The 12,979-nt window shown below is 41.2% G+C and overlaps 1 protein-coding gene across 10 annotated transcripts in view; it reads right to left on the bottom strand.

Moving 5' to 3' along the window:
* Positions 1-993: 993 nt before the first annotated feature.
* The window catches only part of dst (dystonin), a 170,918-nt gene continuing 158,932 nt past the window's right edge, over positions 994-12,979 (bottom strand). For 3 of the 10 annotated variants that reach the window (XM_029251529.1, XM_029251531.1, XM_029251532.1), the window contains 7 exons: positions 12,506-12,523; positions 8,409-8,526; positions 7,753-7,860; positions 6,275-6,465; positions 4,415-4,525; positions 3,051-3,174; positions 994-2,121 (listed from right to left, as the gene is read on the bottom strand). In XM_029251529.1, the coding sequence (XP_029107362.1) occupies positions 1,865-2,121; positions 3,051-3,174; positions 4,415-4,525; positions 6,275-6,465; positions 7,753-7,860; positions 8,409-8,526; positions 12,506-12,523 (927 nt within the window). In that variant the 3' untranslated portion in view covers positions 994-1,864. The remainder of the gene's footprint in view (positions 2,122-3,050; positions 3,175-4,414; positions 4,526-6,274; positions 6,466-7,752; positions 7,861-8,408; positions 8,527-12,505; positions 12,524-12,979) is intronic. The other 7 variants (XM_029251530.1, XM_029251533.1, XM_018749343.2 and 4 more) reach the window with 4 other exon arrangements.

Here is a 12,979-nt window from a genome sequence, read left to right on the forward strand (position 1 = left end):
TGCTACATTTACTGATAGATTTGCCATTGATGAGGAATGAATAACAATCCAATAAAGAAATAATTGCTTTCTTAAACATTGCATATACTTGCATTAACCAGCATTTGGATGGTGATTTGTTTTTATTCATATCTCGTGTTCGTATGGAAAAAATCTACGGAAAACGAAAATACAAAATACACCAACTCTGTTGCACTGATCAATTTCATTCTTACATGAATGTATAGCTGAATTTCTGAATTAGTGTTAGAGGCTTTATTTTTTTACAGATATCATTTGGTAATTTAATTTTCTTAATGAAATGCAAATGTGCTCATTGCCAACAAAACATTTCAGTGGATTCAGCCCAATTCCTGTTTTCTTCTAAGTATTAAGTAATCAATTCAGTAGTTTAAAGGAGAATGCAAAATATTTGTCAAATTACCAATTTTCTACTGTTTAAGGCTGATGAATTAAACTACTGTGGAATCTTAGAGGAAAAAAAAAAAACGTAGTGGATGATTTTGATGAAACGATATGCAACCAACAGATGTGCAAAGCAGATGAAGAATGATGACCCATGAACATGCATGAAACCAATTTTTCGAAATTTAAAAATCGCCGAGCGGAGATTCATCGAATTGGTAATTACTGCCGAGGCCATTATGTGCACTTAACCAAACCCACAGACACTGTTCATTCACTGCAGTCGCACAATCACATTAATACACTGACCTCGAAGAACCTCGGTCCCATTACACCACCTAGGCATTTATATTCATACGTTTGTATCGTTACACCTTCATTAACGGATGTGGGGAAACAGAGAAAGAAGAAAAAAACTGGGATCTCAGCAATCTGTGCAGGTTCTTCAAGTGCTGACAAATACTTTCAGCAAATTTTATTTTTTTCCGCCATGGTGAAAAATGCAATCCCACCCTACCGCACGCAGCGGACGACTCTCCCGGAGGTTCGGCAGCGCGGACAAGAAACAGACAACCAGGAAGCATGGAATGATGGAAGAAAGTGAAATGTGTTGTACTGTGGTAGCTTTCCGCAAGCAGATTTATTACAAAAGGGTTACAGTGTTTCTGTCCATCATAGCAAAATGAACCACACATTGACTCAAATGCACTTAATAAAGTCTACTAGTTAGAGCCACAACGTTGCCTTTTTTTTTGAAAGAAAGTAAAATGGCACACAATGCTGTAAGGGGAGTCAAACAGAACACAAATGGCAGGCGCAGGTAAATAGGTGCTCAAGGCCCCCGTATTGGAGCACGAGTTCCTTATCATCACGTTAACATTAGGCTAAAAATCACATGGTGTTTCGCGTAAGGTGTACTGTATTGCCCTTGTAATGCATTTTGGTAGCTCGTATTTGCATGTTAAATAGATTTCAATAACTGCTTTGTCCACTCTTGAGTACGGCCCTGTGCTGTACTTGGTGTGCAGGTTCGCTTCCAGGAAAGTACTGTACATTCAGCAACGCTCCAGAGCAATAAATATAGTGTTTACCGTTACTTACGTGTGTAAAATTGTTAGTTTGCCTTACAACAGTCTTTCGTTTTCGTTTTTTTTTTTTTTTCATTTTTTTAAATTTTGCTAACCTTTCCAGGTATGGCATCAATAAAATAATAATAATAATTATAATTTGACATAACATTATTCACATAAAATAAAATACAAGACAAATACACAAGGCCATTAGCATTCCAATCTCGCTCAATATTAAACAATCTTTTTCCTCAATGATATTTTACATCTTGCAGTTTTTTTTTTTGTTGTTTTTGAAGTAATCAACGCACATGTAGTATTGTGCAGCGTGTCTGTGTAGATGGGCCGAATGCCCTTTCCTTCCCACCACGGGGTCCTCCAGATCCAGACTATCTCCTGGAGGTCTTGGCCAGCTTGCTAGCAGCAGGCGATCGCCTTTGCGGTGTCGGGATTTTGGAGGGCTTTCCCGCGTGGGGGCGGGGGCCACCACGGGGCCCCGGTCGGCCGGAGTCGGCCACAGTCTCGGACATGTCGGAGCAGACCGACTGGATGTCGGAGATGTCGAAATCTGAAGCGTCGCTTCCCCTTCTGCTGCTCCCTCGGCTGCCGGCTTTGCTTCCTGGTCGACTGGGTGTCTTTTTCAAATCTGGGGGGGCAAGAAGAGGTACAGTCTAAACAATCTGGAGGGCATGAGCTTGGAGCCCAAAAACTGCTGGTTAAGATTCGGGAGGACGTCCTGCCCCAGGTATATGTTGGCTTTCATTCCAGCAGAGCTCTCAATCATTCAGTATTTATTGGGTCTTTGACCAAATTTGATGAAATGCGTCACATGATTTCAGTCAGAAAATGCCCTGAGAACCTAAATAATAATTTTATTTTACATCCATCCAGTTTCAAAAACTGCCCAACCTGAGTAGGAGCATTGTGATCCAGAGCATATCCCAGAGAGAGGGTACACCCTGGAGGGGATGCCAGTCCATCACAGGGTAGCCACACAGACATTCACACGCTACAGACAATTCAGTGTCACCAATTCACATGAACAGCACATATTTTGGCAGTGGGGGAAACCAGAGCACCTGGAGGAAGCAGCATAGAAATCCACACAGACTGAGCAGAGATCAAACCCATGTTTAGTCGCACCACTCAAATGCTGTAAGGTGGCAGCACTGCGCCACCATGGCGCCTTTTATTTAAGCATTTTATTTATATTTATTTATGCGTTAATCTTTTCATAGGTGGCCTTCTGGGATATGAACCTGTAGCAATTCCCTGTTTACACCAGATCACATTGAGTCAAAATTCCTGTAAAGGCTGAGTGAATAAGAGCTCAGTTGTAATGAAAACCAGCACATTCTTAGACACATTAAGACAGGGATAGCTTATCCCTTTGTTAATTAATAATAATAATAATAATAATAATAATAATAATCTGTTGATAACAGCTGTATAAATAGAAATTTATTTAAAGGCCTCAATATATCTATTTAAATTTTAAAGTGATTTACTTTGTTTCAAGAATTACGGTGTCGTGGATTGTGAAGAATTGTTTTTTTTTTTTTTTTTTGCACAAACCTATCGCCTGCGATCTCGCCTTCGTCACAGCAGCGGCGATCAAGGTCCCCTCCTCCCCGGACTGAAATCCTTTCCCCGACAAATAGCCGGGAAGCCGTAGCTTGCTGCCCTGTATGGGCGTGCTCTGTGGAGAACAGGGGGTTGTTAGAAAGTGCGGGGTGCAGCAACTCCGCACGGGAGGCACTGCGTTCATTTTGCAACACATGCTGCTCCAAAAGCTATTTGTACAGAAGCACAGCAATGTGGGTTTTACTTCTCACCGAGCCCACGCACTATGTTTGATAAGGGGACAGGGCAAAGAATAGAGCCCCAAACACAAAACTATATATATAGTATATCTATATATATATATATATATATATATATATGCATATATGTGTATATATAGTTATCTGGAAACTCATAAAGGCCCTTATATATATATATATATATATATACATATATATATACATATATATATATATATATATATACACATAAAATTATATATAATTAGATATACTTTTTATATATGTACATAATAAAAATTTTATTAAATAAATATATATAAAATAAGATTATATATACTGGGTGAAGCAAACGTGCATTGTTATGGAAGAGATTAATGGAGTGAAATGAAATAACTCTGGTTAAGGAAAAAAAAGAAAAAAACATTTCAAAATATTTGAATGAAGACGCACAATTTGGCAGCTGCAGAAAGGATGAGCTCAGGTATGAAAGACATACCCACAACTGAAGGGCAGATGTACCCACAGCCCTACCTGTTTCCGTAGTAACCAGCCTTTTTATTTTAAGATTTTCCACACACACATACACACACACACACACACACACACACACACACACACATTTTAATTCTCTTGCTGCTGTACCTACCACACTTTTACAGGAGTGAAAAATATTTTGCAAGAGGAACAAACAGCAAAGTAAACAGCAACATCACTTAGTGCAGTTAGTAAAGCTTAAGGCTAAATATGAAATAATAATACATTTAAAAAATAATTAATAATTAATTGATAATAATAATTATTATAATTGATTAAAAAATCTACTTATTAGTTTTTCACAGGAGTGAGCTTCATTACACAGCTGAAGTCGACCAAACAGACTTCTTCCTTTTGGAGAAGTACGAATAAAGGATCTGGTTGCAAATTATTGTATTTTATGCAATACAATAATCAACAGTCCAGGTCTGTTCCAGATTTGACAGTAATCATTAAGAGTGCAATAGTACATGCCATCATATACATATGTTATTAGGCAGTGCCTGGGGACTTCAGCTGATCAATATTTGGGGCGTCTTAGCGCTGGAGAAGTTAGTAAGGAAACGAAGGGCCTTCGTCGTGAGCGTTCCCACGATATACCTCTGTAGATGAACCTTGGCTCTCAAAGGAGTCGGAGGATTTAAGAGGCGTGGAGCATTTGCTGTTTGTCAGCCACGGTTTATCATAATTGCGGGTTAAATGTTGGGGAGTCTGTGAGGAATAATGGCAAAATCAAAACACAGGGGGGTTCAGACGGAGAACACCAAACCGAGACAACACGGAATGACAGTGAAATGGCTAAACGGCTGCAAATCAAAGAAACGAAAAACTATGAGAAAAACAAAGGTTAGGGAGAAGGTGAAACAAAGGTGAAGTGTATGTCAAAAGTTTGAGCACACTTGCTGCAAAATTGTTCATAATTGACAATGTTTTACATTCGGATCATTAATTTTGTTAATAATTGAGTGCTCAACTTTCTTCCACTGGAAATTTTTTTGTTTTTGCACAGCTCCGAGCTGCATTTTGGGTTGTTGCCTTGCAGGAATACGAAGGACTGCCCTCGTAATCCAGACGAAATGACAAATCTCTGAAGTACCGTGCTGGTTCGGATCACCGTGGACTTAATATCGATCGCCAACAGTGTGGCGTGACCAGCAAAGCAGGCCCAGCCCATCACTCTGCTCCTCCATTCTGGACAGTGGGAACCGCACAGATACAACTCATGCGCTCCTACAAACAGTCAGTGGTTGGACCCAAATATTTGTCTTTTTGATTCGCTGGTCCATAAGACTGACCTCCCCCCCCGAATCACAGGTCTGGTTTCAAGCATGTGTACTCAAACTTTTGACTGATGCTGTAAATTTATGAACATTTCAAATAATTTGGGAAATTACGTGAAACTGAAAATGAGAAGTTTACTCAACGACTTCTTTTCTGTCAGTCACTACACCTTTCAAATAATGAATGCATTCATGAATCAATGAAATAATGGATGATATGGAAAAAATTATGTCTGATGCTCCTTCCTTCACGTCGATGATCGTTAACAAGATGACAAACATTTCACGTCTATGGATGATTCACTCAACAACTGACAATATATTAAACGCATTTTATTATCAGTCCTTTAGCATTTGTTTTAATTTTACTGTAGCTAAGAGTTAATACATTTTTAAATAAGAAGTGTTAAACTGTAATTTCTTTATTTAGCGGAGCTGTATCCCATGTTTTTACAGAACCTAACTAGTAAATTAATTGAGGGGCGTATTACTGATACAGGTGGTCCCTGATTTACGATGGTTCGACTTACGATTTTTCGACTTTACGATGGTGAGCTAGAGACAAACATTCAGTAGAAACCGTACTTTGAATTTTGAATTTTGATTTTTTTCCCAGGCAAGCGATATGCGGTACTTTTTCGCGATGCTGGGCAGCGGCAGCGATCCGCATCTCCCAGTCGGTCATGCGGTTGTATTTTGTACATCCATAATGTCACAGAAACGCCCATCTGTGTCTCCTGCTACTGGTGGGAAGAAGGAAAGGAGGGCAATTACTCTTGAGGAGAAACTCAAGATAATTGCCCAGCATGAAGGCGGCAAGCCTGTAATGGCCATCGCATCTATGCTAAGCTATGACATTCGATAGGTTAGGTGTATTAAATGCATTTTCGACTTACAGTATTTTCAATTTATGATGGGTTTCGCAGAACATAACCCCATAATAAATCAGGGGCCACCTGTATATTATTGATAGCAACTTACTGGTCAAAGTAACTTTAGATTCGCAAACAAATCAAAGTATAATCAGAGCTCTGCTAAGAATTGTGTGTGTGTGCTGAGGAGCCGGTGTTCAGTTGCTCTTCGGTGCAATGTGTGTATGTAGTAAATTAACATGAGCAAGAATCAAAGAGATCTAGAGGCAAATTAAAGAAGAAGAGCGGCTTAGGTGTGTACGGCTCACCTTGGGAGTGCCTGTCACAACAGGGTTTGGCTGCACAGGACAACTTTGACTAGAGTTGGACCTGTTCGGAGAGGCTGCTCTGGAAGAAGGCCGTGACCTCCGACCCCTGTACCGGAAGCTCGCCATCACCTGCGTGGGGCCCTCCGGGAGAATGAATTTCTCTCGGAGCTCCATGTTCGTCCTGCCTTTAGCTGAGGGAAAAGTTCAGAACATCAGCACAACATGGTAAGAAACCCACGCTGGCTTCAACCACGTCACGCAGGCAAGAACTTTAACGTGTTAAAAGGTATATCTATGGCCTGCTATTATAGGAGAAAGCACAGCTAAAATAAGGCCAAACTCGCTGGGCACAGACTGAGTTTGGAAATTGAAGCCAACACCACAATGTGAATGAAGAACATGCATTTTGTCATCACAATGAGGAACCTAAGCCATATTTACTCTAGTAACTGCACAGATGGACACAACAAACCACAGTGAACATGACCGCCACGTAAGCCATCTGATCTGAATTCCAGAGGCTACAATTTCAGATCCCCTTTGTGTCTCTTGTAACACAAATCTTATCCCAAACAAACAGCATGACATGACATATGAGAATGGAGTGAACGCTCAACAAAATAACCTTCAATATCCTCAGTTGCTGTAGTTACCAAAAAAAAAAACAAACCATTGAAAACTAACGCTGCACTGTACTGCGATACCCTAGTAAAGACTGTACAATGTACCATAATCATTCTTATTAATGATAACCAACTGTTACAATTAATTTTTCAAAAAATATGTGGAGTTCGCAGGTTCTTTCCGTGTTTGTGTGGGTTTCGTCCACACAGTCAAAACACATGTTTCAGGTGAACTGGAGACTCTAAACTGCCCTTATATTGTGTGTGTGTGTGTGTGTGTGTGTGTGCACGCTCTGTGATGAACGGGCATCCCATTCATGGTGTACCCTGCCTCATGCGCTATGCGTCCGGGATATGCTCTAGGCCGCCGAAACCACGAACTAGTGAAACGGCTAGAGACGGCTTTGGTGGACAACCAAGACCTAAAACATGCCACCATAGATTCAGTATCAAAAATTGTGATCGGTACATCAAGATTTTGCCTGCGATTTGTGCCTTTCACCGAGACCCTGTCATGCTCTGCTCGGGAGCGCAGGTGACACTGCAGCTGGACAGCAAGCCAACGGCACAGCACTGCAGAGGAAGGCAGCTCAGAGATGGCGCAAACACCAGGACCCCCCCCCCACCCACCCAGAGGTGAAGCGTGGGTCCGAATGCAGATGACGCTCAGTGCAAGTGAACGGCATGCAAAGAAACACTTTGGCGCGCACACAAGTGGAAGCGACAGAAACATACACAGATGACGAGTAAAGCCCGTTGATGGAGGTGACGCCGCCGCAATGAACACACGCAGTCGCGCACACGCACTCACACGCAGGCGTGCGCACGCACAGGCACAGGCAGGTGCACACATACCACCGGGATGGAGCAAGGAGAGAAAGTGTGAGAGTTGCCAACCTATAGGAGACTGAGTAATTGAAGAGTTTGATTCCGAGCGCAACATTTTACTCCCGTGGTGATGAACTAGAAAGAAATGGCACAGGATTGTTGTCACGAGGAAAGCAGTAGGCACGTTTAGCAGGAAAACAAATCGATAAGTAAGTAAATAAATAAATACGAGAAAATACAACGAGAGAAACTTAACAGGCAAGAGACCGCAAGCTGTTCACATCCAGCCGTCCAGAAAGCATGAGAGTAAATGCTGGCTTTACCAAAGCAACTGCTGCACATAACGCCCCCATCCCCTCCACACACACACACACACACACACACAAAGTAACACTTAATAAAATCTCAGCAGTATTCAGAACTTACAGCAACAACACAACGTCTTCTTGCATGTCTTATGTGTCAAAAGTAGTTAGTGCATCTTCTGCACATGGCTGCTGCCCATTACAGTATAAACATTATGTGTAGCGTTAAAAAAAAGTACACGAAGCATGTAATCAGAATGTATTGTATACGTTGCTTAGACTAATCTGATTATGAGGAATGTGCGTAAGGGTGTGATGAAGGTGGCGGGTGTCTTCCGGCGCGCGGCCCGCTCGCGACGAAGCGGGACGGTGACTCACCTCGACACGGGTCGTTCTTCACCAGGAACTCGTCCAGCGCCATCCAACCGCCTCCCACTCGAACCATGACCGTGCTGCGGAGGATCCGCACCAGACGCAGCTGCTGAGAGTCTCCGAACTGGAAAGGGGGAAGGGGGGTCGGAGCAGGAGAACAAATGAGACCAGAGGGGCTCCGCCGTCCGGCAGCTGCCACAACCACAGAGGTGTTCAGAAGCCAACTGTGCAACGCAAGGAGCACCAGGACACAACCGCAGCCCCTCGTCAAAGGAATCACGGAGGTGCACTGATTTAACAACATTATAACGTGCTGTGATGCTACTTATTCGTTCTCAAATTCAGGTACATTTTGGCGAGGAAATAATTTATTTTAATCATTTGAGCAGCGGAGTGCTCCTTCATTTCAAAATGAAATCGTTCAAAAATTGATGGATCAATTCAAATTCAGTGGACAGAATCAATCCAGATCACCAGTGACCAATTTAAATTATGCAAAAGTACCTGTATAAAATATACATTGATGATAAAATATGCTTAATATGAATTATTTCGAAATTTGTGGACTGGTTTCTTTCTCTTGTTGCTCAGTTCGAGTAGCAGGATAGTCACACAATAACAAGGGTAATGCTTCATTCCCAGGGACACCGGGGACACAGATGGAAGGTCAATCCAACTGGTTAAAACTTTGGAATTTAAACCGTGTGCACAGTTTCTACGTTGGTTTGAGTGTAAAAACATGTCTTAAATTTAAAAAAAAAAAAAAAAGGGGGAAAAAAAAGAAAAAAATCTAAAAAGTCTTTGAAAATCTATAGAACTCTCCAAATGTAAAGAGAACATCTTATGCTCCAGATATGTGATTCTATAATATTTTTTCGCTTTATATGGTATTATTCTCTACATATAGTATAATATTATGTGTTTATATGTAGTACGCATACAGAATGTGTCAGAAATGTATACACATTTTTCTGTGCTCAGATAATGTTACACAAAATCACTGCTTTTCACGTGATTCATCTTTTGAATGAGCAACACGCAACATGAAGTCAGTCATATTTTGGTTCCACAGAAATTAAAACTGTATTAAAATGTGTATACATTTTATTTGGAGAGACTGTGAAATATTTACTCTACGTGTGAACGATACGTCACTACTGCAGATACTGTGGAATATTTAGATTGGTGCCACTAGGGAGCGCCGCAGCATTGTTCGCGCATCGTTTTGCGAAACAACTCTAACAGATGTTGTATCAGGGACCCCGAAGTTGGGAGGCCTGCGTGGATGTGACTGGTGAGCAGTGCGAACTGGAATGGTGTTTAAGTGCGATTCGCTTGCAAGTCAGCCAGTTGGATATGGCCAGGGAAGACTTGTTTCATACACAGAACGACAGGTATGGCCTCATGCTTTCTGTACTGAAAAGAAAAAGTGAACAGAAATCTCCTGCGGATCGACAACAAGAACGGTGGCACTATCAATCTATCACTACCAATCACCATATTCAAAACGGATGTGTTTACGACAATGCAGAACCAAGGCGGCTAAGGTCCAATGGGACACGGAGAAACGAAATGTGGGATGGTCCTATCGGGGATCAATCATGTCTAATCAATAACCAACCACAGTGTAACACTCAACACCACCACAGTTTGATGACCCTCTAGTAGACGCGTGTCACTAAACAGCCTCTTATTTTAGGATTATAACACTTGTCTCATAACATGACCCAGGTGATGATTTAATGTTCACTGGTGAATTTGGTGATCAGATAAGAGAGATGATTTCTGGAGAATGATCTGGCAGGAAAGTCACAACAAACGCTGAAGAATAACCATTTACCAGGATACAGCTTTCCAAAACTGCAACGTGTAGTTGGGGGGTTACATTTTGATTGTCCCTGTATGCTACTGTCTCATCGGCGAATAAGGGGTCATGTAAGCAGTGTACGAGACCAAACTGTTAAAAGAATTGATTCAGTAGATGTTGGCAGCACCCAATGGAAAAGAGATTGGCTTACATGACATAAAATGCATGGGTCAAAACAAAACAAGTTACAACATACAAACTCACTGCACTTATATTACCGTACAACCCCCACTGTCCTCCAAGTTAAATCCTACCACCAAAACATAATGTACTTAAGAGTGCCCGTCAAAAGTTTGAGTACACCCAGGCAACCTCGGCTATGCTGCACTTATATGGGAGGAACTGGCGGGAAGAGTGAAAGCAAAGCAACGCACAGGTGTCCTACACCTCTGGGAACTGCTGCGGAAGAGCTGGGAAGATATGGCGCCTCCTTTCTCCGAATCGAACTTGCTCACACAAGACTTTAAGGGAAAACAAACTGGTTTCCAGTAGGTGCACTCAAACTTTTCAGCAGGCACTGTATGTCATGAGCTTCAGAAAGCACGGGGCCTTTACGCCTATATGATAAATGAAGGCTGGCTTTGCAGCATGCATCTGCTCCTGCGCAGGACAACGTCTTCACATTCATCTCATTACACCTTAGATAAACTGGAGAACAAGCAGAAAAGTAAGAAAAACAAAAAGTTTGACCAGCTTTTTTAAAAGAAGACATAATAACGTTGAACCGCGGAGACCCAAGAGAGTCAGTTCAGTGGTAAGTCACTGCAGGCAACTCGCAAAAGCATTAAAGGAAAGTGTAAAAAAAAGTTAGCATTAAATGCCAAAGCTGCCCAACAGTAACAATGGATAAGCAGAAAAGGAATGTATTGGACAGGCAACTGAAAAAATATACACATTACAGGTAGTCCTCAATTTACAGGTTCTGTCCTGACGACCTGGTCGTAATTTGATTTTTCTGTGAGTCGCAAATACCCTTATGCTGCATTACATAATGTTTAATTGTCCCTATCTTATTCACAAATTATAATTTATTACTACTTTCATAAATTATTCATGTTTGAATAATACTGATATACAATTAAAGATAATATAAATATAGCATAATATTTTAATCCTGCACTGTTATTTTCAATTTTATTGCTAAATCTGTTTTCTTCCACCGTTGCCGTTTCTACACCACCAGAATACTAATATTTTAGCCACTGAAAAACAGTAATTTGTACTGAAACACAAATAAGGCTTTCAGTAAATAAAACGCAATGGCTGATAGAAACACTGAGTCAATAAGAAATACAGTGTCTTGGTGCATCCAGCCAATGTTACTGTACAGCAGATGCAGCGGCCGTTGTTAAACATAACCAAATGTCGAGACTCAAAAATAATATAAGGCTAAAGGGACGGCCATCGTAAGTCTGGGTTGTTGTAAATGTAAATCAAGGACTACCTGTATGTTACTCATCCATACTGAGCTGATAACTCAAAAGCAGATAAGCAGTAATGTGCACTTAATTATACAATTTACCGTTCAGTATTTAAAACAATAATCATTGACCTTAAGCGGCCACATTGGTTACATCTTTTTATCACTTTTCCACACTTTTACAGTGCAAATTGAGACACAACATTTATGCATATTGACAGTGAAACATTATAACCAAAAGTAAAAGGAACACTTTCTGCCGCTCTCCCACAATATCCATTGAGGGCTGACAGCTTTTGCGGTGCATCTCTGCAGTCATCAGCAACCTCCCCGCCTCTGCATATCACACAAAGGTTTCGCAAGGTGGGGCCGGAGCGCAATATTTGTCAAGGTGTATCCATGACAGCGGCCCCATTGTCGGGGTAGGACCCCTATTGTGAGGGCAGAACAAACAGCGAGGCCTAATGGAGGGCTTCCAAAGCCATCCACCTGCACCCACTGCTTTCCCACGCCTGGCTGGACCCCGTTCAATGCCGCGGGAATCCGTGCCGGCGGAAACACCACCTGAACAGCTGCTCTGAGATATTACGCCAAGCTCCAGAGGAGGGTAAGCCTTTCAGGATCAAGGGCGGCAGAAAGCATTCCTCTGGCCTATCCGCTTCTGAGTTCAAATCTCATTTGTTCCCTTAAGGAGTCTGAAAAGCTTATAGACAATAATAGACCAGGAGGGGAAAAAAATATATATTTTTTCCCCAAAGTGACACAATTAAGCATAACACTGCACCACAAAAAGAAAGAAATACTGTTCAAATATACCTGATTTCCAAGGTAGAACTATTGATGGGGAGAACAATAAAAACAATAAAATATATTAGTGTTTGGCATTGAAAAAAAGTTTTTAAAACCTCTATGCCACAGTGTATATTGATAGTACATTCCAAAACATCTTATGTTTACTATATTATTAGGGTTTTTTATGATTACTATATCTTTCATGCATGAACTGGTTAATATTTGTACTGTTCAGTACCACAGTTTGCCTGTTAAAAACTGACACTAATATAAATTGAATCCAGCACTTCTAATGCAAGGACACATTGCTCATCAAACAGCACAATGTGTAAGTGCATACAAAATGTATTGAGTCATACACTTTGGCAAAGGCAAAGTAGTACACAGAGGTCCAGCTTGGGAGATATTTAACAGAGTGAGGTGAGGGAGGGGGAAAAAGCCAGTTTTCCACTATTAAAGTCGCCATCCCTCTATCTTCAACCATACTTTTCATCATCG

Source organism: Scleropages formosus, chromosome 4 (assembly GCF_900964775.1).
Source record: "Scleropages formosus chromosome 4, fSclFor1.1, whole genome shotgun sequence".
Taxonomy (NCBI): domain Eukaryota; kingdom Metazoa; phylum Chordata; class Actinopteri; order Osteoglossiformes; family Osteoglossidae; genus Scleropages; species Scleropages formosus.